A 27,177-nucleotide genomic window follows, 5' to 3' on the forward strand; every position below is an offset into this window, starting at 1 on the left:
AGTTTTTAATCCATGCCTTATTCAGGCTTACTTTTGACCTTTATCTGAATAGTGCCTCTTTTTTTCCCCATCCCTCCCACCCTTGTCCCTCCAAGTTCACATGCTGCAGCCTCTGCATTCTCTAGCAGCAGTGTTTGATAACTAAATATCAGACAAAATTGTGCTGTAAATCATAGGGAGAGCATGAAGGGAATTAGATTTTTAGAAAGTAGCATGCTAAAAAAAGTAATTTTTTTCCCAACATAAGCCCTGGTCATAAAGAATAACGTAATCACAATATCAAACTTTTAATGAAAGGAAAAGAGTTATTACGGAAAACCATCAAATGTGGTGGAATGGAGAAATTAATATCCATTTAAAACAAATGAAGATTACATTCATATGTCTGTCTAAGTTCATTGTTTTAAATCTAAATTGAAGACTTGCCCTGTGGATTGTTGATTATCTGTGCTTTAAGGAGGAGGCTTGATCTTTGTATTTATTCCTATCATTTTAAATGTTCATGGGAATGGCACTCATAAATAGTTCTTATTTATATTGAATTTCACATCCCAAAGCCTCTAGGTGCCTAACAAAATGTAATTTAAAAATAATAAAATTCAAATAAAACATAACAAAGTAAATGCTCTATTAAAAGTTAAACTACTAATGGACACTCCAAATATTTATTCAGTCATGAAGAAGAGGAGATAATGATGAGTTTGAATTTGAATTGGCAGTTGCTGCTGGACTGTAAGCTGCCCACATGCTTTTTCCAAGTAAGCTTGGGATGTAGATTCTATAGGTTTTCTTGGTGATATGAAAGGAAAAGCAGTTAAAATTTGGGAGTATCTGTTGCTGAGAGCATTACGAAAGTCTCAGACATTTCTGGTGGGTAAACTGAAGAGCTTGGGATATTCTATCTACTACCCAAGATCCATAAACCTGGAAATCCTGGGTGCCCCATCGTCTCAGGCATTGGCACCCTGACAGCAGGATTGTCTGGCTATGTAGACTCCCTCCCCAGGCCCTACGCTACCAGCACTCCCAGCTACCTTCGAGACACCACTGACTTCCTGAGGAAACTACAATCCATCGGTGATCTTCCTGATAACACCATCCTGGCCACTATGGATGTAGAAGCCCTCTACACCAACATTCCACACAAAGATGGACTACAAGCTGTCAAGAACACTATCCCTGATAATGTCACGGCTAACCTGGTGGCTGAACTTTGTGATTTTGTCCTTACCCATAACTATTTTACATTTGGGGACAATGTATACCTTCAGATCAGTGGCACTGCGATGGGTACCCGCATGGCCCCACAGTATGCCAACATTTTTATGGCTGACTTAGAACAACGCTTCCTCAGCTCTCGTCCCCTAACGCCCCTACTCTACTTGCGCTATATTGATGACATCTTCATCATCTGGACCCATGGAAAAGAAGCCCTTGAGGAATTCCACCATGATTTCAACAATTTCCATCCCACCATCAACCTCAGCCTGGTCCAGTCCACACAAGAGATCCACTTCCTGGACACTACAGTGCTAATAAACGATGGTCACATAAACACCACCCTATACCAGAAACCTGCTGACCGCTATTCCTACCTACATGCCTCCAGCTTTCACCCTGACCACACCACACGATCCATCGTCTACAGCCAAGCTCTACGATACAACCGCATTTGCTCCAGCCCCTCAGACAGAGACAAACACCTACAAGATCTCTATCAAGCATTCTTACAACTACAATACCCACCTGCGGAAGTGAAGAAACAGATTGATAGAGCCAGAAGAGTACCCAGAAGTCACCTACGACAGGACAGGCCTAACAAAGAAAATAACAGAAGGCCACTAGCCGTCACCTTCAGCCCCCAACTAAAACCCCTCCAACGCATTATTAAGGATCTACAACCCAACACTCTCACAAATCTTGGGAGACAGGCCAGTCCTTGCCCACAGACAGTCCCCCAACCTGAAGCAAATACTCACCAGCAACCATGCACCACACAATAGAACCACTAACCCAGGAACCTATCCTTGCAACAAAGCCTGTTGCCAACTGTGTCCACATATCTATTCAGGGGACACCATCACAGGGCCTAATCACATCAGCCACACTATCAGAGGCTCGTTCACCTGCACGTCCACCAATGTGATATATGCCATCATGTGCCAGCAATGCCCCTCTGCCATGTACATTGGTCAAACTGGATAGTCTCTACGTAAAAGAATAAATGGACACAAATCAGATGTCAAGAATTATAACATTCATAAACCAGTCGGAGAACACTTCAATCTCTCTGGTCACGCGATTACAGACATGAAAGTTGCGATATTACAACAAAAAAACTTCAAATCCAGACTCCAGCGAGAAACTGTTGAATTGGAATTAATTTGCAAATTGGATACAATTAACTTAGGTTACCTTGCATAATGACTTAACCACTCCCAGTCTCTATTCAAGCCTATTTCCCTTGGCCCACCTTGATTATCATACACATTGTAAGGAGAGTGGTCACTTTAGATAAGCTATTACCAGCAGGAGAGTGGGGTGGGGGGAGGTATTTTTTCATGCTTTGTGTGTATAAAAGATCTTCTACACTTTCCACAGTATGCATCCGATGAAGTGAGCTGTAGCTTACGAAAGCTTATGCTCAAATAAATTGGTTAGTCTCTAAGGTGCCACAAGTACTCCTTTTCTTTTTGAAGAGCTTGAGTACATTTCCTAAAAGAGATCAGTTGATTCCATCCCTAAGAAGTGTTCAGTTGTTTAATTAATTTACCTTGACTGCCAGGTACTGAGAGGTTGCATTTTCAAATATCTAGACCAGGAGTAGTATAAGGTAAGGAAATGGTGATTGTAGGTCTACCTGAACTTATTTTGTTACTGTATAATGGGGCAGTTTTTGTCACGCTATAGTTAGGTGGAGCCAAGCTTTCTGTGTAAGAGCCATTTTTTCAAGAAATCCATGTGAGTATTGTGATTGTCTTGAAAATGGTTGTGCACCACTGGGGCCTTGGGTAAGGTTAGTGGGTCAAATTTGGGATCATTTGATAAAGGGGTTCCTAAGATCCTAATAGGATCTGTTGCTAAAAGTCTCAGATATTTCTGGTGTTGCCAGATGTTACCATCCTTTGAACCTTTTCCTAAGGGTTCCTACTGGAACATCACCTGCGCTTACCCCCGAGTGAGGCCTGTAGTGCTCTGACATGTATGCTACCAGGCTGCTAAAAATCCCCACAGCAAGAATAGATTGTTGTGCTTTGCTATTTGCACAACACACACCAAGCTGTAGTGTAGTATGCATACTGGCAGGCAGTTATGCAAGTAATAAAATCGTCCTAAACCTAAAGCATCAGATTATTGCTTGGTTTAATATTACTTCATATTTTGTTCAGTAGTACCAGGAAGCTAGTGTGGAACATGTTAGACCCCATGTTTCCCGCAGTGTATGCGAATAGTAAGAAAATGATATGTTCTGTGGTTGGAGACAGAGGGGGATGCCGAGATGAGTTTCTGTGTGTTGGCTGACTTTAGCTCTGTTCCATTTTCCATTGAAAAAATTATTTTAAAAACAAAATGCTGTGCCTCCTTCAGCTCCTTACCAATTTAATCCTGCCACTTGGTAGCCTTGGTTGTAGTCTACATCTTTCTAAAGAAGGAACAAATGGGAGGGGACTGGTTCTAAGCTTAGCAGTATCTTTTTAAAATGGTTAAAAATGATCACCTCTTCAGGAGCCAAATCTGTTGCCTCTGCAGCACTCCCAAGTAGAGCTGGTCAGAAATTTTCCAGTGAAACATAGGATAGTTGGAAAATGCCCATTCGTTATAGTTATGGATACAATTTTCTCATGGAGGTCACAGATTCCATATCTTTAAGAGATGTCCGCGAATTCTTCAGTTTGGCTTCAGCCTCAGGAGGCAGGGCAAGGGGAGGGAGTGCCACCTCCACCCTGGGACTCATCTCAGTGGGCCACCCAGCCTGTGGGTCAGTGTCAATGCGTCTTCGTTACACTATAATACTTTATTGTTAAATTGTTACACATTTTTTGGTCGCCCTGACCATACCCTGATTTTGTACATTTTTACTATGACTGTTCTGTGAATTTTGCCTAATTTTACTGTCACAAAATTGTATCCAGAGTTGTAGTAAAATGTTTTGCCAGATCTGTTACAAATTTGACAAAACTTTCACAAAATCATAGGCAGGTTTCTGTTGGAAACCTGTCAGTGTTCCAGGGTCCACACCTCCAGGTGGGAGCTGGTAGGGTTAAGGGAGCCTGCCAGCTGTGAAATTGACATTTCTGCCAGGTCCACCTCTGCTATTCAGTGTTGAGCAGCCCTGAAATGGTCAAGAATATCAGTTTTACAATTCATTTCAGGAACAGAATATTTCAGTGTTTCTTAAATGAAAAGTTTGGGGATATCTGGTTTTCCAGGACATTTTTGGTAAATTTGCTTTTGTTCCAAAATTGGAATAAAAGCATATTATTAAATACGGAAATTCCCTGTGAACCAAAATTCCCAAATTTCAGACAGCTCTACTTCCAAGCCCTTCTGACCTGGGGAACACAAGAGCAGGATGTAACCTAGATGTCTGACATGATAGTGCACATGTTAACCATTGGGTCACTATGCTGCTTCCCACATTTACAGTTAATTCACAAACTTTGGCTGAAAAAAACTGTTGCAACTGTGTCACTTCTCACTGTTTGCATTTGCCAACACTATAGTAAATCAGTCATCAAAATATGCTGTAAAGTGGTGACACCAGCAGCACCTGTATTCTTGTAAAAAGAAAAGGAGTACTTGTGGCACCTTAGAAACTAACAAATTTATTTGAGCATAAGCTTTCGTGAGCTACAGCTCACTTCATCAGATGCATGCAGTGGAAAATACAGTGGAGAGATTTTATATACACAGAGAACATGAAACAACGGGTGTTACCATACACACTGTAACGAGAGTGATCAGGTAAGGTGAGCTATTACCAGCAGGAGAGAAAAAAACCTTTTGCCGTGATAATCAAGGTGGGCCATTTCCAGCAGTTGACGAGAATTCCACTTCTGCAGTCTCTCGTTGGAGTCTGTTTTTGAAGTTTTTTTGTTGAAGAATTACGACTTTTAGGTCTGTAATCAAGTGACCAGAGAGATTGAAGTGTTCTCCGGCTGGTTTTTGAATGTTATAATTCTTGATGTCTGATTTGTGTCCATCGATTCTTTTATGTAGAGACTGTCCAGTTTGGCCAATGTACATGGCAGAGGGGCATTGCTGGCACATGATGGCATATATCACATTGGTAGATGTGCAGGTGAACAAGCCTCTGATAGCGTGGCTGATGTGATTAGGCCCTATGATGGTGTCCCCTGAATAGATATGTGGACACAGTTGGCAACGGGCTTTGTTGCAAGGATAGGTTCCTGGGTTAGTGTTTGTGTTGTGTTGTGTTTGGTTGCTGGTGAGTATTTGCTTCAGGTTGGGGGGCTGTCTGTAAGCAAGGACTGGCCTGTCTCCCAAGATCTGTAAGAGTGATGGGTCGTCCTTCAGGGTAGGTTGTAGATCCTTGCTGATGCACTGGAGAAGTTTTAGTTGGGGGCTGAAGGTGATGGCTAGTGGCTTTCTGTTACTTTCTTTGTTGGCCCTGTCCTGTAGTAGGTAACTTCTGGGTACTCCTCTGGCTCTGTCAGTCTGTTTCTTCACTTCAGCCAGTGGGTATTGTTGTAAGAACGCTTGTAAGTTGTAAGAACGCTTGATAGAGTTCTTGTAGGTGTTTAGTCTCTGTCTGAGGGGTTGGAGCAAATGTGGTTGTATCGTAGAGCTTGGCTGTAGAAATGGATCATGTGGTATGGTCTGGATGAAAGCTGGAGGCATGTAGGTAGGAATAGCGGTCAGTAGGTTTCCGGTATGGGGTGGTGTTTATGTGACAATCGCTTATTAGCACTGTAGTGTCCAGGAAGTGGATCTCTTGTGTGGACTGGTCCAGGCTGAGGTTGATGGTGGGATGGAAATGGTTGAAATCATGGTGGAATTCCTCAAGGGCTTCTTTTCCATGGGTCCAGATGATGAAGATGTTATCAATGTAGCACAAGTAGAATAAGGGCATTAGGGGACAAGAGCTGGACACAAATCAGAGACAAATGGACACAAATCAGACATCAAGAATTATAACATTCAGAAACCAGTCGGAGAACACTTCATTCTCTCTGGTCACTCGATTACAGACCTAAAAGTCTCAATTCTTCAACAAAAAAACTTCAAAAACAGACTCCAATGAGAGACTGCTGAATTGGAATTAATTTGCAAACTGGACACCATTAACTTAGGCTTGAATAAAGACTGGGAGTGGATGTGTCATTACACAAAGTAAAACTATTTCCCCATGTTTATTCCCCCCTCTCCCCACTGTTCCTCACATGTTCTTGTCAACTGCTGGAAATGGCCCATCTTGATTATCACTACAAAAGGTTTTTTTTCCTCTCCTGCTGGTAATAGCTCAATTTACCTGATCACTCTCGTTACAGTGTGTATGGTAACACCCACTGTTTCATGTTCTCTTTGTATATAAAATCTCCCCACTATATTTTTCACTGCATGCATCTGATGAAGTGAGCTGTAGCTCACGAAAGCTTATGCTCAAATAACTTGGTTAGTCTCTAAGGTGCCGCAAGTTCTACTTTTCTTTTTGCAGATACAGACTGACATGGCTGCTACTCTGAAACCTGTATTCTTGTAGTGTGACTATGCAGTATGTCTGAAGCTAAGGAAGTGGGAGCAGGAATCACTTTCTGAACCAGGGTATTTCAGTTGGCCATGTAATATTTTGTGCCAGCGATAGGTTTAGTTTTTGCAGGGTCTGTAGGAATGATGTCTTTTATGTCTTATTCCATCTCTTTAATAATAGTAGGACACTTCTACTGTCTTGAACAAATTCTGGAAAGTCATTAGCCATCTCTGAGTAATTTCAGTTCTGAACCGGATCTTGAAGCCATATTCCTGTCTGACTAGTGGAGTATTTCATTGATCCAGTGTGTCAACAAAGCTCTCTTACTATTTTTATGAAGGGTAAGGCCCTGATGCTTAGGTTAGTGTAAAATTCAGTGGACTTACGCTGATCTGGAGTTTTTCATCCAGACTTCAGTGCTTCACTGCCTATTCCACAGTTTCTTTTGTTTTTGGCAGAAATGTTTTGATTTATGTCCCTGGTTTGTGTGTGTGTGTGTGTAAATTTTACTCAGAAATGAAATACTTTCAGAGTTTTGTTTTAGGGAGACTAGAAAAGTAGATTCATTCCAAGGAAAACTTTCAGTGGTTTCCCTTTCTTCCACAGTCCTAATGAGAACCCCAAGCATATGGTAGCCAATTATACTTGTGCTGCTTGGGGATAGTTAGAATATCATGGAACTTTTAATGAGTAAAGTGTGATAATTTCTCTGTGATTCATTGTAACTGTGTAAACATTTTTCACAGTTTAAATATAAAAATGGGTAAAAATGACTATTAAAGGCAGTGGAAACTAAATTTTTAAAATTGGTTTCCATTATGACATGGAGACTAGTGGAGTTTCCTATACTGAATTGTATGGTGTGCGACTATCTTCTGGAATAGTAACATGGATGTTTTTTGTGTTGCATTTAAATTACAGTTGGGAGTGGAGAGGAGGTGAACGGAAATTTATCTTTCTGCTTGGGGAAAAAAAGTGGGGAAGACGCTCTCTGAAGAGCCCATTCATTTCTGGGAAGCTTATGTTTAATGATCCTACCAAATATTTGGCTGCAGTTTCTCCTTCTTCATCTCAATGTGTAAGCCGTGACTACAATGCTGCTCTGACCTGATGTTTGAAGGAATTGTCATTTGAGTGGGACTGTGGGAGTGCTATTGTGCTTCAAGACCTCTGAGCATCATCTCTGATGTTTGTAATCCCTTCTGGGCAAAAATGAGTTAGACCAAAGGTTATCCTTGCATCCAGGGGTGGCAGGTTTGTATAATTTTTTGTGGTGCCCAGAACAAGTCTTAAGCCTCCCCCCACCCCAACCTTGTAAGCCAATATATATTTTTTAAAATAGTGTAAAAATGGACTGGAAACAGTAAGCGTTTAACAGTTTCCCTTTATTGCATAATATTACTATCGTAAGAAAAATTTATTTAACTAAGAATATCAAATATAAATTAATACTCTTTTGAATACGGAAAGAACCAAGCACTCTTGGATCAATAACCCTCAAAAGAAAATACTTTCTAAAACTAAAACAAATATAGCCCCTTCTTTTGCGATGTTCTTCAGGAAGCAGCAAACACTTTTTGTTGTTGTTTGGTTCCTGAAATGAAGTCATCCAGGAGACTTGCAATGTCCAATTCAGAGGTAGAGTTCTTATGAATGTGCAGAAATGCCAAGTAATTTAGACGTTCTTGTCACATTGTCGTTCGCAAATAATTTTTCAGTCTGCGTAGGCAACTGAATGATTGCCCAATGGTGCAGGTTGTAGTCAGAATTGTGTAGAATATTTTCAGGAGAATTGTAGCTTCTGACAATATGTCACTCGAGCCTTTGTTTTGTTTCAGAAATTGCTTCACTTCGCTCACCGAATTAAGCTGGCAATTTCTCGATCTGCAAATATCACTCAACATTTCTATTGGGACAATGTCCTATTTCGAGCCATTTGCTGCATCAGTTATATGCTTCTCCAATTTTACTGTGAATATAAAGCTTTATGTTGAAAACCTCTGTTCAATGACAGCTTTGCAAGCATCAATGATCCCGACATATATTCGATGAAAGTACTCTTTGGGTCATTGAAGGTGTGAGGGAAGGCTTCCATGGTCGAGCCATCTCAGTGGCTTGCATTTTCTCAGGAGTGTAGGATCATCTAAATAAAGATTTCTTGCCTTCTCTACTGTTGTTTCCCAGAAGTGATTGTATGATTAGTCGGTGCCCATCCCACTCAACACCTCTTGCAACTGGCCAACTTTCTTCATAACACTTGCCAATGACATGTTTGGGCTTTGAATTTTTGCATTAACTTCTTCTACAGGATCCATGGCTTTCACAAGAACTGTTATTGTAAAGTACGTTGATAAGATTGAAGTTGCTTCGAGAATCCATTACATTTTGATCCAAATTCATCGGAAGAGTAACTAAATTCCTTTAGGCAGTTCATCATGGCCTCATAGTTGTGGAGCAGTGATTTAATGCTACTGATCCTTAGTGTCCATCTTGTTGGGCACAATGGTCATAAAGAAGGCTCCCCTTTGCTGTGAAAGCTTCCATACACTTTGGTGACTCCCTGAAGGCATTGATGAGATCTTTCACCTTCAAAAACATATCATGACATTCTTGAATATTATGCAGGGCATCCTGCGTGGCAAGGTGAAGGGAATGTGCAGTACAGTGCACAAATCCAGGTTTTCTCCCCACCTGGATTTGTGCTGGAAATGGCCCAACTTGATTATCATACGCATTGTAAGGAGAGTGATCACTTTAGATAAGCTGTTACCAGCAGGAGAGTGGGGTGGGGGGAGAGAGAACCTTTTGTAGTGGTAAACACCCATTTTTTCATGCTTTGTGTGTATAAAAAGATCTTCTGTACTTTCCACAGTATGCATCCGATGAAGTGAGCTGTAGCTCACGAAAGCTTATGCTCAAATAAATTGGTTAGTCTCTACCGTGCCACAAGTACTCCTTTTCTTTTTGCAACAACTAGGTTCATGAGCGTTTTTTTGAAGATAGTTTGCTGAGGAACATAGCAAAGAACAATTAAAGAGTGCTAGTGTTTTCAAGGAGCAGTTGCAGATGGCGGAGCACAGCTTCTAGGCTTGAGAAATGAGCACTGGCTAATGGGATCACATTGTAATACAGGTTTGGGATGACACATAGTGGCTTCAGAACTTGCAGATGCGAAAGGCCACATTCCTGAATCTGTGTGACAGGTTTGCTCCAGCCCTCCGGTGCAGGGACATCTGAATGAGAGTTGCACTGACTGTGGAGAGGCAAGTGGCAATAGCAGTTTGGAAGCATGCAGTGCCACGTTGCTACCACTCTAATTTTGGAGCTGGAAAATCTACATTGGGTGCTGCTGTCATACAAGCGTGTAGGGCTGCTAATCGTCTCCCGCTATGCAGGACTGTGAGTCTCAGCAGCATGCAGGACATAGTGGACGGATTTGCAGCAGTGGCGTTCCTGAACTGCGGTGGAGCGATAGGTGGCACACACATCCTTATTTTGGCATTAGCCCACCTTGCCACAGAGGGGCTACTCTTCTATGGTTATGCAAGCATTTGTGGATCACTGGGGATGCTTAGCCGATAACAATGTGGGCTGATCAGGGAAGACGCATGCCATTCGCACCTTTAAGAGCACAGGACTGTTGGGAAAGCTGAAAGCAGAGACATTCTTTCCTGACCAGCAGATTATCATTGCCAATACTGAAATGACAATAATGATTCTGAGGCATCAAGCGTTATCACTTGTTCCCCTGGCTCAGGAAGCTGGATACTGGCTACCTCGACAGCCCCAAAGAAAGATTCAGCTACTGGCTCAGCAGGTGCAGAATGACAGTTGAATGTGCTTTTGGTAGGCTGAAGGGACACTGGCAGTGCTTACTGACTAGACTGGATTTCACTGAGAAGAACAGCCCAGTGGATTATAGCTGCCTGTTGTGTCTTGCATAATATCTGAGGCAAAGGGGGAAAAGCTGCCACCAGGCTGGAGGGCCGAGGTTGAGCAGCTGTGTGACTTTGAACAGCCAAGACACAAGTGCTGTTACAAGAGCCCAACATGGAGCTATGTGTTGAGACAGGCTTTGAAAGAGCATTTTAGCAGTCAGCCACAGTAATGTTCTCTGCTGCTTTGATGGATTTGTTTGTCTTGTGTAATCTACAATATGTATTTGTTTCAGAGTAGCAGCCATGTTAGTCTGTATCCGCAAAAAGAACAGGAATACTTGTGGTGCCTTAGAGGCTAAATCTAATAAATTTGTTAGTCTCTAAGGTGCCACAAGTACTCCTGTTCTTAATATGTATTTGTGAGTCTTTGCCTGCTGGTATCTATTCTGTTGGGCCTGGAGCTTTGGGTGTTTCTGTGAATTGTGTGGTGCTTGCTGTACATTTTTAAATATGGCTGAGTGTTTTCATGAAGCTATGAATTTTGTGGGGTTTGGTGTGCATTTAGCTGTTTGCCTTGACAATCACTATGCATTCTGCAATATTTGTTGTGAACTAATAAAGATAATTTGATTATCCCCAAAATAGCACTTGGAGTAGAGAAAAACAGTGTAGAAAATCCATGTGCAAAACCCCCCACATGCAGTGTTATACACATTTTTAGCATAATTTGACTAGAGTGAAAATTTTAAAATTAGAAAGTAAGGGTTTATGTCTGTTTGGCGTATGTGTAGCCACAACAGACTACATTTGTTTTCTCAATCATGGTTCTCTCAGGTCTGTATATGTGAAGTTGTGGTTTTCCTTGCTGTCCCCTGGCGTGGAGTGGTAGGGGTTATGGGGGTGTCCCACGTATGCCCCCAGAACACCTGACCCTGATGAGGAGAAAGAAGAGGACTAGGAATGACATGGTCTGCAAGCCAGTACTGCATCAGACTACGAACCAAGAGCTACAAGGGCCAATATGACCGACAGCTTGGAGAACAACAGAGGACAGGAGAAAGGCAGTGCTAGCAGGACAAGTGGTAGAAAATACAAGAGAACATGAAGGTTCTTCTCAGGCAGCAATTCCAAATGCTGCAGACCCTGGTTTGACGTACAGGATCAAAAGTCCCAAACTCTCCACCAGTTGCAGTCTTTGGAGAACTTCATGTTTGCTGCTCACTACTCCCCACAACATATCATTTGGCATCATAAGTCAAAGATGCCATGCCAGAAGCTGCTGATAAAAACAGACAGTTGTCCCATGGATTTACAGTCACATGGGAGTTTCCTTCCCCTTTATCAGGTTCATCCGCCCTCACGTGACGGGTCTGTTTAGACTTTGGTGGAGACTTGAACAGGCACTGGCTCATGGCATGACTGGGGTTCCCTGCCACATCCTCCTTGCCCCCTTCCTCCTCTTCGTTGCTGTTTGTGGCAGGGGTCTCGTGCTGCTCCTCTGAGGTATCGAGAATCTGTATGGTACTGTTGGGGTCTCCACCAAGTATGGCAAGCAATTGGTTGTAAAAGTGGCAGGTCTTTGGTACAGCACCATATCTATTGTGGTGCTCTCTGGCCTTGTGTTATTCTTCGCAAAGTTCTTTTGCTTGCACACTTACTACTGCTGATCCCTGTCATATTCCTTTGCATGGGAAATGTAGGCAGTCTACTCATAGATGTTTACATTTCTACGGCTGGCCCTTGGTTATGCCTGCACAGCCTCTTCTCCTCACAGGCCCAGGAAATGCAGTATTTCCGATCTACTCCAGGCAGGAGAACATGTGGCTCCTCTCTGTGTGCGTGGCGGCAATATAGTCGGTTGAGTAGGTGCACACTCCATAAATGATCTGCTAGGTGTGCTTGCTGAGGTAGGTGTTCCAAAAACACGCAGGGGGCTTTCAAGGTGTGGGGGTGGCTTCTGGGCTCTATGACTCCAGGGCAATAGAGTTTAAAATTGTGTCCACAGAAGTCAGTCACAGGGAATGGGGCGTTGTGGAGTAGCTGCTGGAAGACTGCTAGAGTCGACACAGGTCATGCTAAGTAGGTCAGTCATAGCTTTACACCGTTCGGGATGGTGGTTTTACTACATTGCTGTAACATGGTGGTTTTACTACATTGCTTACGTTGGCTGAGACAAATTTAAGTGTAGACATGTACAAATAGGTCAATACCAGGCGACTTACATCGACTTAACTTCGTAGTGTAGACAAGGTCTGAGACTGTTGCTCACCAATTTCCTATAAGCAGTCATCGTTAAGGACTGTCACAGGTTGGCTGGCCCCAGTAGATGAAGTAGGTCCAGCTACCCTGTGCCAGGACAGGTACTCGCATTTGGCCAATTAAGAGGGCAGGGCAGTACTGAGGGGCTATAAAAGGTCGGGGCAAGGTCCAGTGAGAGAGTGTCCGGCTGAGAGTCAGTCAGAAGACTAGAGCAGGTCTGTGGGGTAAGCTGCCGAATGCAGAAAACTCTGCAGGCCTTCCCTGATAAGAGGGAGGAATTGACTTGAAGAGTATATGTTTGGGACCTGGGAGAAGGCTGAAGGCAGAACAGCAAGAGCCATTTGCTGGCTGGCATCCCCATGCCAGAGGGCTGGAGAGGGCTGAAGGCAGAAGCAATAGCAGATGGAGATGCAGATGCAGGCTAGCTCTGTAAGCTAGAGAGCTGGAGCCAAGGGTCAGAGAGGGCTGAAAACAGGGGAGCAGCAGAGGCGCTTGCTTGCTGTCAGTCCAGGGCTGGAGAGGTGGACCCAGAGGAACAGTGGTGAGTGAGGGATGCTCCCTTGGCAAGGATGATCTACCAGCAGAGAGGCTGTGGGGTTTCCTGCTGGGAAGATCAGGGTTGCACTCAGGTTGGAAAGGCTATGGTAGCTGTACTGGTGCAAGGACAGGAGAGCGCTAAACTAGAGAGTCGGGGTGTGGTGAGGGACGCTAGGACTGTATGTTGCATGTATTGTTTGGAATATGCTGATGGAAATCTGGACTATGGTTGTGGGACTTTTATTGTCATATATGTGCATGGGACTTTGTAATAAATGAACCCTACAAGGACAGTCTTTGTACTTGGGCGGACCATTGCAACTTTTCTTGGGACTCTGAAGGAGGGAAACTGAGGTAGGCGTGCTTGTCACGGCATGGTCTGCCACTTGAAGGTGTTCCAGTCAGGCCTGCCCTATGGAAAGGATATTTGGTTATAAACCTACATGTTGCTAAATGGCAGGGCAATATATACTGCCACTGTCCAGCTGGTTCTCTAACATTTTCTGTAAACTTGTAAAATGGTTAATCTAGAAGTGTTTATCTTTCTTAATAGTTTACTTGGACTAGGCAATGATGACATTTTGAGGACTTTACAGAGAGCTGAGGTTACTGTTATTCATGTGACTTTCCCTGTGGGTGACTGTCATATTTACGGGTTAGTTGCTACTGTGGTTTTTTCACTTTGTGACATCTGTAAAAAATAGCTAAATGCTTGTTTCCTTTATGGTAAGGTTGAAAAGTCTGAAGTGAAACCTAAATGCAGAGCATTAGTAAAAATATATATCTACACTTCATGCAGATAATAAACACATTCAAAAGTTACTTTTGTGGCACATTCAAGGGAGTAATCATTTGATGGTAAAATAGTTACTGTGCATTAACTTCATTATAAAAATAGTTTGCCATTATGGAAACTACTTCTCTCTTGAGAGTTTTTAGTTCCTTTTTGCACTACATATTACATTGAACTGTGAAAAGAGTGTTAAAGTTTGCTTTAAACTCACAAAATTATTGAAATTCAAAGACAAATATCAAACCATTACAGGAAAATATAAATCACAATGGGAGACCATCTTTAACTACTGTCTAGCCAGCTATCTATCAGTTGTTACCTAGATTTTTGGTAACATCAACTTTAACGGTAAATTGTTACAGGGTTTTGAGAACTTTCTAATGTTTTTAAATGGATAAAGTAATCTAAGTATTCATTGTTAAAGATTAGCTCACTGGTATCAAAATGATAGGTGGGTGTTTTTGGGTAATGGTTAAGGAATGTCCTCCATTTTGACTAATAGTTGTACATGTTTGATCCTTGCTTTTGAATTTCAGTGACTTTATGGAGTGCATAGCTTACTGTTTCACATTGCAACATATTTTTAAGAATAAGATATTGTTTGTCTCTCCCTGTGACATAAAAACTGTTTCACTATGTTCTTTTGCTTGATGTTTTCTCTCTTTTCCTTCTCTCTTCCCAAATTAAAATGCATGGCAGGAAAAGAGGAACGCTGTCCTTTTTCTGACAGTGGCCACTACAAGATACGTCAGTGGAAACCCCGTAATGAAAAAAGCTAGTATGAAAGATCAGTGTTAGTAAGTTAAGAAGTCATATTTGTAATAGAGTTAATATTGATAGAATAATTTTATATATAAGCTGCCTTTTAAATCTCTGATGCCAAGTGGAGGAGGAGCTGGATCAGGTTTCACCTCCAGCCAACATAAGTAACATGCAACAACACTTAGGGTATGTCTACACTATGGAATAAGGTCGAATTTATAGAAGTCGTTTTTTTAGAAATCGGTTTTATATATTCGAGTGTGTGTGTCCCCACAGAAAATGCTCTAAGTGCATTAAGTGCATTAACTCAGCGGAGTGCTTCCACAGTACCGAGGCTAGAGTCGACTTCCGGAGCGTTGCACTGTGGATAGCTATCCCACAGTTCCCGCAGTCTCCGCTGCCCATTGGAATTCTGGGTTGAGATCCCAATGCCTGATGGGGCTAAAACATTGTCGCGGGTGGTTCTGGGTACATATCGTCAGGCCCCCCTTCCCTCCCTCCCTCCCTCCGTGAAAGCAAGGGCAGACAATCGTTTCGCGCCTTTTTTCCTGAGTTACCTGTGCAGACACCATACCACGGCAAGCATGGAGCCCGCTCAGGTAACCGTCACCCTATGTCTCCTGGGTGCTGGCAGACGCGGTACGGCATTGCTACATAGTAGCAGCAACCCATTGCCTTGTGGCAGCAGACGGTACAGTACTACTGGTAGCCGTCCTCGTCATGTCCAAGGTGCTCCTGGTCAAGTCGGCTGGGAGCGCCTGGGCAGACATGGGCGCAGGGACTAAATTTGGAGTGACTTGACCAGGTCATTCTCTTTAGTCCTGCAGTCAGTCCTGTTGAACCGTCTTATGGTGAGCAGGCAGGCGATACGGATTGCTAGCAGTCCTATTGCATCATTTTCTGCCGGGCAGGCAAGAGATGAGGATGGCTAGCAGTCCTACTGCACCATCTTCTGCTGAGCAGCCATGAGATGTGGATGGCATGCAGTCCTTCTGCACTGTCTGCTGCCAGCCAAAGATGTAAAAGATAGATGGAGTGGATCAAAACAAGAAATAGACCAGATTTGTTTTGTACTCATTTGCCTCCTCCCCAGTCTAGGGGACTCATTCCTCTAGGTCACACTGCAGTCACACACAGAGAAGGTGCAGCGAGGTAAATCTAGCCATGTATCAATCAGAGGCCAAGCTAACCTCCTTGTTCCAATAAGAACAATAACTTAGGTGCGCCATTTCTTATTGGAACCCTCCGTGAAGTCCTGCCTGAAATACTCCTTGATGTAAAGCCACCCCCTTTGTTGATTTTAGCTCCCTGAAGCCAACCCTGTAAGCCGTGTCGTCCATCGCCCCTCCCTCCGTCAGAGCAACGACAGACAATCGTTCTGCGCCTTTTTTCTGTGTGGACGCCATACCAAGGCAAGCATGAAGGCCGCTCAGCTCACTTTGGCAATTAGGAGCACATTAAACACCACACGCATTATCCAGCAGTATATGCAGCACCAGAACCTGGCAAAGCGATACTGGGCGAGGAGGTGATGTCAGCGCAGTCACGTGAGTGATCAGGACATGGACACAGATTTCTCTGAAAGCTTTGCCCCTGCCAATGCATGCATCATGGTGCTAATGGGGCAGGTTCATGCTGTTGAACGCCGATTCTGGGCTCGGGAAACAAGCACAGACTGGTGGGACCGCATAGTGTTGCAGGTCTGGGACGATTCCCAGTGGCTGCGAAACTTTCACATGCGTAAGGGCACTTTCATGGAACTTTGTGACTTGCTTTCCCCTGCCCTGAGGCGCATGAATACCAAGATGAGAGCAGCCCTCACAGTTGAGAAGCGAGTGGCGATAGCCCTGTGGAAGCTTGCAACGCTAGACAGCTACCGGTCAGTTGGGAATCAATTTGGAGTGGGCAAATCTACTGTGGGAGCTACTGTGATGCAAGTAGCCCACGCAATCAAAGATCTGCTGATATCAAGGGTAGTGACCTGGGAAATGTGCAGGTCACAGTGGATGGCTTTGCTGCAATGGAATTCCCTAACTGTGGTGGGGCCATAGACGGAACCCATATCCCTATCTTGGCACTGGAGCACCAAGCTGCCGAGTACATAAACCGCAAGGGGTACTTTTCGATAGTGCTGCAAGCTCTGGTGGATCACAAGGGACGTTTCACCAACATCAACGTGGGATGGCCGGGAAAGGTACATGACGCTCGCATCTTCAGGAACTCTGGTCTGTTTCAAAAGCTGCAGGAAGGGACTTTATTCCCAGACCAGAAAATAACTGTTGGGGATGTTGAAATGCCTATATGTATCCTTGGGGACCTAGCCTACCCCTTAATGCCATGGCTCATGAAGCCGTACACAGGCAGCCTGGACAGTAGTCAGGAGCTGTTCAACTACAGGCTGAGCAAGTGCAGAATGGTGGTAGAATGTGCATTTGGACGTTTAAAGGCGCGCTGGCGCAGTTTACTGACTCGCTTAGACCTCAGCGAAACCAATATTCCCACTGTTATTACTGCTTGCTGTGTGCTCCACAATATCTGTGAGAGTAAGGGGGAGACGTTTATGGCGGGGTGGGAGGTTGAGGCAAATCGCCTGGCTGCTGGTTACGCGCAGCCAGACACCAGGGCGGTTAGAAGAGCACAGGAGGGCGCGGTACGCATCAGAGAAGCTTTGAAAACCAGTTTCATGACTGGCCAGGCTACGGTGTGAAAGTTCTGTTTGTTTCTCCTTGATGAAACCCCCCGCCCCTTGGTTCACTCTACTTCCCTGTAAGCTAACCACCCACCCCTCCTCCCTTCAATCACCGCTTGCAGAGGCAATAAAGTCATTGTTGCTTCACATTCATGCATTCTTTATTCATTCATCACACAAATAGGGGGGTGACTACCAAGGTAGCCCAGGAGGGGTGGTGGAGGAGGGAAGGAAAATGCCACACAGCACTTTAAAAGTTTACAACTTTAAAATTTATTGAATGACAGCCTTCTTTTTTTTGGGCAATCCTCTGTGGTGGAGTGGCTGGTTGGCCGGAGGCCCCCCCACCGCGTTCTTGGGCATCTGGGTGTGGAGGCTATGGAACTTGGGGAGGAGGGCAGTTGGTTACACAGGGGCTGTAGTGGCAGTCTGTGCTCCAGCTGCCTTTGCTGCAGCTCAACCATACACTGGAGCATACTGGTTTGGTCCTCCAGCAGCCTCAGCATTGAATCCTGCCTCCTCTCATCACGCTGCCGCCACATTTGAGCTTCAGCCCTCTCTTCAGCCCGCCACTTACTCTCTTCAGCCCGCCACTTACTCTCTTCAGCCCGCCACCTCTCCTCCCGGTCATTTTGTGCTTTCCTGCACTCTGACATTATTTGCCTCCACACATTCGTCTGTGCTCTGTCAGTGTGGGAGGACAGCATGAGCTCGGAGAACATTTCATTGCGAGTGCGTTTTTTTTTCTTTCTAATCTTCACTAGCCTCTGGGAAGGAGAAGATCCTGTCATCATTGAAACACATGCATCTGGTGGAGAAAAAAAAAGGGACAGCGGTATTTAAAAAGACACATTTTATAAAACAGTGGCTACACTCTTTCAGGGTAAACCTTGCTGTTAACATTACATACATAGCACATGTGCTTTCGTTACAAGGTCGCATTTTGCCTCCCCCCACCGCGTGGCTACCCCCTCAACCATCCCCCCTCCCCGTGGCTAACAGCAGGGAACATTTCTGTTTAGCCACAGGCAAACAGCCCAGCAGGAGTGGGCTCCTCCGAGTGTCCCCTGAAGAAAAGCACTCTATTTCAACCAGGTGACCATGAATGATATCTCACTCTCCTGAGGATAACACAGAGAGAAAGAACGGATGTTGTTTGAACGCCAGCAAACATACACTGCAATGCTTTGTTGTACAATGATTCCCGAGTATGTGTTACTGGCCTGGAGTGGTAAAGTGTCCTACCATGAAGGACACAATAAGGCTGCCCTCCCCAGAAACCTTTTGCAAAGGCTTTGGGAGTACATCCAGGAGAGCCGCGAATGCCAGGGCAAAGTAATCCTTTCACATGCTTGCTTTTAAACCATGTATAGTATTTTAAAAGGTACACTCACCGGAGGTCCCTTCTCCGCCTGCTGGGTCCAGGAGGCAGCCTTGGGTGGGTTCGGGGGGTACTGGCTCCAGGTCCAGGGTGAGAAACAGTTCCTGGCTGTCGGGAAAACCGGTTTCTCCACTTGCTTGCTGTGAGCTATCTACAACCTCCTCCTCATCTTCTTCTTCTTCTTCGTCCCCAAAACCTGCTTCCGTATTGCCTCCATCTCCATTGAAGGAGTCAAACAACACGGCTGGGGTAGTGGTAGCTGAACCCCTTAAAATGGCATGCAGCTCATCATAGAAGTGGCATGTTTGGGGCTCTGACCCAGAGCGGCCATTCGCCTCTCTGGTTTTCTGGTAGGCTTGCCTCAGCTCCTTCAGTTTCACGCGGCACTGCTTCGGGTCCCTGTTATGGCCTCTGTCCTTCATGCCCTGAGAGATTTTGATAAAGGTTTTGGCATTTCGAAAACTGGAATGGAGTTCTGATAGCACGGATTCCTCTCCCCATACAGTGATCAGATCCCGTACCTCCCGTTCGGTCCATGCTGGAGCTCTTTTGCGATTCTGGGACTCCATCATGGTCACCTGTGCTGATGAGCTCTGCATGGTCACCTGCAGCTTGCCACGCTGGCCAAACAGGAAATGAGATTCAAAAGTTCGTGGTTCTTTTTCTGTCTATCTGGCCAGTGCATCTGAGTTGAGAGTGCTGTCCAGAGCGGTCACAATGGAGCACTCTGGGATAGCTCCCGGAGGCCAATACCGTCGAATTGTGTCCACAGTACCCCAAATTCGAGCCAGCAAGGCCGATTTAAGCGCTAATCGACTTGTCAGGGGTGGAGTAAGGAAATCGATTTTAAGAGCCCTTTAAGTCGAAATAAAGGGCTTCATCGTGTGGACAGGTGCAGGTTTACATCGATTTAATGCTGCTAAATTCGACCTAAAGTTCTAGTGTAGACCAGGGCTTAATATCACCAGTTGGCTGACACTCAAAGCTATGAAGTTCATGACTAAAGGATGTAGAAAGAACCATGCTGTTGATAGTAGTCACATATATGCAGTACAGTGGAACAGATTGCATATAATTTGGGGTTCTTCCATTTCTTGAGGTTCATTTTAGAACTATTCTGGATTTATGTGCTTAATGTACATTTTTTTCTCCATATGTGTTACCTGTGCAGAGGAAGGAGATCATCTGTATCAGGGGTTCTCAACCTTTTTCTCTCCGAGGCCCCCCATGACATATTCTAAAAACTCCAGGGCCCGGCGGGGGTGCCCTTGGCGCACAGGCCTTGGGCAGAGGTGTAGTTTGACTTCTGTTTTCGGGGGCTGGGGCCAGCGGGGCTCGAGCCACCTCCACATGGCGGGGTCCAGAGAGGGAGTGCCACCTCCACCCCGTGACTCAACTCAGAAGGCCACCCAGACTGTCTGGGTTGTGGGGAGGTCATGCAACCAAAAATTATAACTCAAAGGAGGGGAGCTTAGCTCAAAAAGTTTGAAAACAGCTTAGGGTGCAGGGAGGAGGTAGCTAGAGGCTGAGTGTGGGCAGAGGGGTAGCTCAGGGTGCAGGGAGGTAGGTAGCTAGAAGCTGTATGCAGGCAGGGGATAGCTCAGGCTGCAGGGTGGGGGGTGGCTAGGGGCTGTGTGCAGGCAGCGGGGTAGCACAGAGTGTAGGGAGAGGGGCATTAGGGGCTGTGTGCTGGGAGGACTCCCCTGTGGTCCCTGTTCCCGGAGGTGTCTGCTAGCCACAGAACTGGGTCTCCCCACCCCAGGGGCTCTTACTGGCTGCCTCTGTGGGAGCAAACGGGGCTGGGAGCTGAGGAGCAGCTTCAACCTGGGGCACCAGCAGAGAGGAGGGAATGCTGTGCTTTGGACCATGCACAGAACCATGCACCAGCCAGAGCAGCAACTGCCCTGCACTGTCTGGCTCCAGCTTCCTGCCTCCGACCGGACCAGGGGGCGGGGAGAGGAGATGTGGGGAGAGGTGTGGAGATGCCCCTGGACTGCCTTGCACTTGCGCTGCAGTTTGGATGGGAGGTGGGGGAATGCCCTCTATGTCCCTAACTCTGTCCATGGGCTCAGGGCTTCTGCCCCAAAGAGAGCACCCGGGCTCAGGGCTCTGGGATTCAGCCCTGTACCTCCCGGTTTCAGCCTCGCGGGGGCACTGGGGATTGAGGTTTCAGCCCCATGCCTCCCGGCTTGAGCCCCATGGGGGGCACCAGGGATCGGGGCTTCAGCCCTGCATCTCCCAGCTTCAGCCCAATGTGGGGGAGAAAGGCGGGACGCCGGGGATCCGAGCTTCAGCCGTGGGGCCCTGCAGCCCCCTTTTAAAGGGCTTGCAGAACCCCAGGGGGCCATGGACCCCTGGTTGAGGACCACTGGTCTGTACTATCTTCCTCCCCACTCATCACCATACTCTCTTTCCAGATATGCACCTTTCTAGTGTGCAGCAGGTGTTGTAGTTGGGGCATTCTCACAGTGGATCCATCTTGGTGCCTAATAGACATTTTTCAGGCTATAGTGGTATATTCTCCCCCCCCCCCACTATTTAGTAATTTAATAGGGGCCTTGTCATTCCTTCCATTTGAAAGCTTTCGCCCCCACACCTTCTCTGCCTCATTCCCCTTGTCCTGGCTGGGCCTGGCAGTGGGTGAGAGATTCCTCCCATTTACAGCCCCATCTCTCAGGGCAGTGGTTGGGGATCAGAGGAGGATGTGCCTCATGTAAAGGGTGAAGGTGGAGGGGAATGGGGCAGCAGTGACCCCCAGCCCTGGGAAGGGCAGAGATCCCACATGTTTGAACCAAGATCTGGGGGATCTTTACCCCCTGTGTGTGAGCTGTGATTTGGCGCTGCCCTTCTATAGAGGTGGTCTGAGCCTTTCTATCTGCCCTTCGTGTGTGAGCCAGGATACTAAAAGCCCAATGGAAGGGGATTGACCATTCCCACTGAGACGAATGGGAGCAATTCAGATGTCTGAGAGTTATTGTTTCAGGCTGTATTCATCTTCATCATGTATTCTCATTTGGCTGAGAATAGCTCACCGAATGTTCACTTCACACCTCCGTGCGCCTCCTGTGCCTCAAATGAATGTGTACAGCCTTGTTCCCGGATACTAGGCCCTGATTTGGAGTAGAGATGATGCTCCACTCTCCTGTTCCTTCCTGCTTCCAGCTGGTACATGCACTCCTCACAGCCCCGTGACCCCTCTAAATTTACATGGGGCGGGTAGGGTCAAGTGGGAGTGTGGAGCTGGTGCGTGTGTGGAGGGTTCTAAGTGGGGTGGGGGTGGTCAGATCAATGGTATGATGAAGTGAATGTTAGAGGAGCCAAGGTAGTGCTGGGGGAGTCTGAGCAGTTGAAGGTAATATGGGAGGGGTCAGAACAGTGGAATCTGGGGTGAGTAGGAGGGGATCTGAGTTGTGCAGTAGGAGTTGGTGAGGTTCGCCTCTGTCCCCCAAAAGTCCCCACATCCACGCCTCTCCATGTCTGTCTCCTGCCCACCAAAAATGTCTCTAGTGACTTCATGCTAGTCCTTGTGCTGCTGTTGCATCCTCCCCACAGCTCTTCAACCTGCACGCCCTGTGCTGTCACCTGCCTCTTCCTTCCAGAGGATGGTTGAGGAGGTAGAACTAGTGTGTGCTGGACATGCAGAGAAATGGGAGACAAGGAGATGATGCAAAGGCATGGAAGAGATGGCCATGCAGCCAGTGCATTCTGTGGGTGGGGTAATCCTTCCTGAGGAGCCAGAGGCAATGGAGAGGGAGAGGTGGGCTGTAGTATGTGGGAAGGTGGTGAGAAACTTTTTTTTTTTTTTTTTTAAACCAAGGAAATTAAATGCCCCAAACCTTCATTAACACGGAGTTAAGGTTGCTTGGTGTTACCTCGTGTCCTTCCAGAATGTGGAGAGGGCTAAGCTTAAACCTCTGAAAACCAAAAAATGAAAAGTTATAGTACACGCCACAATGCATCCTTAATTCTGTCCTAACCACATATTAGCAATGTACTGTCGTAGATGCTACATAACACCCAGAGAATGGAACATGTGAGCACTGCAGGATAAAGTTGAACAACACCTCTTTGTCTGAGCAAAACTTGAGTTTAGGTCAGGCCTAACAAACAGGAGCTGCCTACACTCAAACACTGTGCCCACTCACACAAACCGCCTCAGACTTGCTATATCTTTTCGTCCTTTACTCTTGTGTACCTCTGCACTCGCTCACTCACTCTCTTTCATCCCAGATCATCTTTGCAGACACGGAGTAGTACAGCGTTGCCATTCACTTCTGTCCATGGCTTGTTCTTTCATTAAACCCAGCCTGATTGTGTCCCTGTGTACGATATCCTACAGTGTAATCGGTCAGACTGATCTTGGTTATGTTTGCATTATTTTCTTTGGCATCCTATCACCTGTTTTCAGCAGTCTCTGCACCATCATAATCTTTTAGATTTATAGCCAGTCCTGCACTCTGATTTCACATTCTACTGTCTTTTTAACTTCTTTGTTTGTCTTAAAAATCATTCCATTTTACACCTGCCATGTTTTGAAGAACTCTCATCTGTACTGCCTCCAACCTTCTGTTGTCTTTTTAATTTAATGCAGTTGCTTCCACGACTTCTCTTGGTAGCTTAACCTTTGCATCACCCTTATTTAACCCAGTGGCTATTGCCAGTTTATGGTAGCCAGAATTAAGTTTGTGTCGTGGGGGTACTTTAAGTCTTTTGCTAATTTTCAACAGGTCAGCCACTCTCCGTTCTGGAAGGGCATGAGGCACTACTGGGCAACCTTAACTCTGTGTTACGATGGTTTTGGGTAATTATAGTATCAATTCCCCCTTTTAAAGCATTTATCATGGGATTTTTTTATTAGAATGAAATATTTTACATAATTTGTTTAAACCATGGTACAGTGCAAAAATAAAACACTCTATCTGCTTCAACCAACAACAAAATGTCTGTCCTACTTGTTGTGGATTGTACGTGGTGAGATAGGAAGGCGTTTCATATTGCTTGTTAGGTAGATTACAACAATCCCATTCTATGTATTTGACACACTTGGCATATGGTTTAATAATCCCCAAATTATTAATTTGGGGAGAGATTAGTGAAAGTACAAGTGCAAGTAACCATGGTAGTATTAATTTAATTGGAATATATAGGCCCAAAGAGTCAAAGGTGTTAACAAGATCCGGTCATTATCCAGTGTTAAACAAGGTTTGGTATACAGAAACCTCAACTTGCTTAGTACCACTGCAAACAGAGCATTAGAAATTAAGACTTTATTAAAGATACAGAAAAGAAGGAAAAACAGTTAAAGCATTGGACATATAAAGTATAAATAAGGCTTTCATTTTAACAACATCCCTTGTTCCCTTTCCCTTTAGCTGACAAGAATATTTAGAAGGGAAAAAAACTGGTTTGACAGTCTCTTGGGATGGTATTAAAGATGCTAATAAAGACATCCTTTTGGGGAAAAGAGAAAAAATTAGCAGAGTTGGGCTGGAGCCTTCATTGGCGGTGATGGTGTTAAAGTCTGATCCCATTTCTTAGAAGACAAATCCAAGACAAATGCACACAAAAGGGGAGAAAAAAGAACAGTAGAGAGAAAATGCAGCTTCTGTGTCTGGTGGTGACTCTCACATGATCTTTTCAGCTGCTCAGAAACATGACAAACTCACTCCAGAATCAAGCTATTTAGGGCATTGCTTTTAGCTGCCTCTTCTGACCATAGGCTTTCAGAATATACAGTGTTGGGCAGCTAAGCTAGATTCTTATTAATCAGAAGACAAAAGGAGAGAGATAGGAAAGAAAATAAATTAGGTGGGGAAGGAAAAGGATACATGGAGTATGGGGAAGAGAGAGAAACTTGCACATCCCACATGGTGTTTGGGATAGAGCTGGAGCAGGTAGAAAGGGCGGTATCATTGTGGTTCTTCTTTCTGGCCTGGGTCCAGTCAGAACATATTTCAGGACCAGGATTAAGAAGGGCCAGGGTGGTAACCATGATGGTGAAGCTCACTCCAGTAGCCAAATTTTCTCCCGAAGTCTCTTTCTTTAATGACCCCATAAAGGAATAATGCGTGGAATAGCCCTTCCCCTCATTATGTTGGCCACCATTTAGGCCTAGTTTCTGACAAACCAGTTTTGGTTCATTTATTTTCTATTCCGCGTTTTCCTTGTTTACTAAGTATGATCTTAACACAGTCCTTGAATTATATCTGCAGGCCTGTTTGTTTGGACTAATACAATCTTTCTGTCTCCCTTTCATACCTTTTCCCATCAACATTTGTCATTGTAGGTTATTGTGACATCTTATGAACTTTCATGCTGATTCCAGTGCTATTTCATTCTCCTTTCACTTGTTTTATTAAGTTGCTTTTTAAATCTGAGGTCTCTCACTCTGAGGATTATTTGTTGTTGTTTTTTTTTTTTTTTAAGATAAAGCACCTCTGTCAAAGAGTCTTTTATTAGTTCCAAGTGCCCTGTCGGTTCTATTGACTCTGCTCTTCCAACATTATCAGAAGTTCTTCACATATAACCTACAAGCTGTAAAAGAGGATTTTCAGGTAAATTTTAATTCATTTATGTAGAAGGGGAAGGGATTTCTAAATATTAACTCTGTCCTCCTTGATTCCTCAGTGTATTTCTCCTGTAGTATTCTTCCCCCCCCCCCCCACCCGCCCCCATTGTCTTGGACTCTGGGCTTGTTTACTTGGGAAGTTAGTTCATAGAAAGATAGGGTGTGAATTTAAAACACAATTGTTTAGCCAAACTGCACAAAGGCACTTTAGTGCAGAATAAGTGTGTCCATCTGGCTAGTTAGTTAGCTGCTGTGCTAACTTCCTATGTAGGCAAGTCCTTAAATCACCAATCTGTTACCATCACTACTCCCATTTAGGCCATATCACCACCCATGAGAGATTTTTTTCACTTCTGCTAAAACAAACCGTCAGAATACCTCTCATTTTCTTCTTCTGGGACGCTGATATTATTTCATCATCTGTCTTTCAACAGAGGAGAATGTGAGTCTTGTATAACTTGAGCATAAATTATGGCCATGTCTACACTGCCACTTATGTCGGCAAAACTTGTGTCGCTCAGGGGGATGAAAAAACACCCCCATCCCCCTGAGCAACATAATTCTTGCTGGCATAAGGGGTAGTGTACACAGCACTATGTTGCTAGGAAAGCTTCTCCCGCCAACACAGCTAGTGCTGCTTGTTGAGAGGGTTTTTTTATGTTGACGGGAGAGCTTTCTCCTGTCAGCATAGACTGGCTACACAAGTGATCTTACAGCAGCGCAGCTGCATTGGTACATCTGTGCCACTGTAAGCTTGCTAGTGTAGACATGGCCAAACACATTTAATAGTATATGATCCTTTGATGTGAATAGGAATAATTTTGTTGTGTTCATCGATTTATTTTGTGGTGGAAGTGAGTATTGTAATCATCTAGCCTGATCTGCATAACGCAGGACATAGATTTTCACCCAGAGATTCGTGTATCTAGCCCAATTACTTGAGCTCATTTTTAGAAAGACACAAAATCTCATTGTAAAGACTCCAGATGAGGGAGAATTTGCCATAAGCTTGAGTAGTCTGCTCCATTGGCTAATTACCCTCAGTTAAAAAATTGCAACTTATTTCCAGTTTGAAGTTGGTTGCCTTCAGCTTCCAGGCATTGAATCTTGTAATGCCTTTGTCTGCTTAATTAAAGAGCCTTCTAGTATCAATATTAATCTTCAATACAATATTCTGTATTTAAATAACATTACTGTAAAGTGCTCTTCATTTTTGGAGGCTGCATACCATTGCTCAGCAGAAAAGAGCTAACAAGTGACTCTTACTATCTTCCCCAAATGTATTCGTCTTCAGACCCTAAAAGGTCAACTGAAAAGCTCCCCAAAATGTGCCCTTGACTGGTTCTTCATGCTGCATAAAGACTGTTCTAAAGGACTTTTGTTTGTTTTTGTTTAGTTCCAGTCTTTTCTGCTTGTTTAAGTTAAAAATACTAGGTTGTCACTGTCCTGTTTTTTTTTCTGGAGGTTTTCCAAAGAGCTTTGAGAGACCTGAACAGTAGTATCACATGAGATTATGATTTAGTTATCCCCGCTACTCCTAATCCTACTCTGGGCAGGAGGAGAAGCTGAATAGATTCCTTATGTCATTGCCGTTTTCA

The 27,177-nt window shown here is 44.7% G+C and overlaps 1 protein-coding gene across 1 annotated transcript in view; it reads left to right on the top strand.

The window, feature by feature from the left end:
- The window catches only part of UBAC2 (UBA domain containing 2), a 165,429-nt gene that overhangs the window by 7,363 nt on the left and 130,889 nt on the right, over window positions 1-27,177 (top strand). Inside the window, exon 2 of the mRNA XM_073348554.1 lies at window positions 25,438-25,565. Coding sequence (XP_073204655.1) covers window positions 25,438-25,565 — 128 coding nt within the window. The remainder of the gene's footprint in view (window positions 1-25,437; window positions 25,566-27,177) is intronic.

Source organism: Lepidochelys kempii, chromosome 1 (genome assembly GCF_965140265.1).
Source record: "Lepidochelys kempii isolate rLepKem1 chromosome 1, rLepKem1.hap2, whole genome shotgun sequence".
NCBI classification, from domain to species: domain Eukaryota; kingdom Metazoa; phylum Chordata; order Testudines; family Cheloniidae; genus Lepidochelys; species Lepidochelys kempii.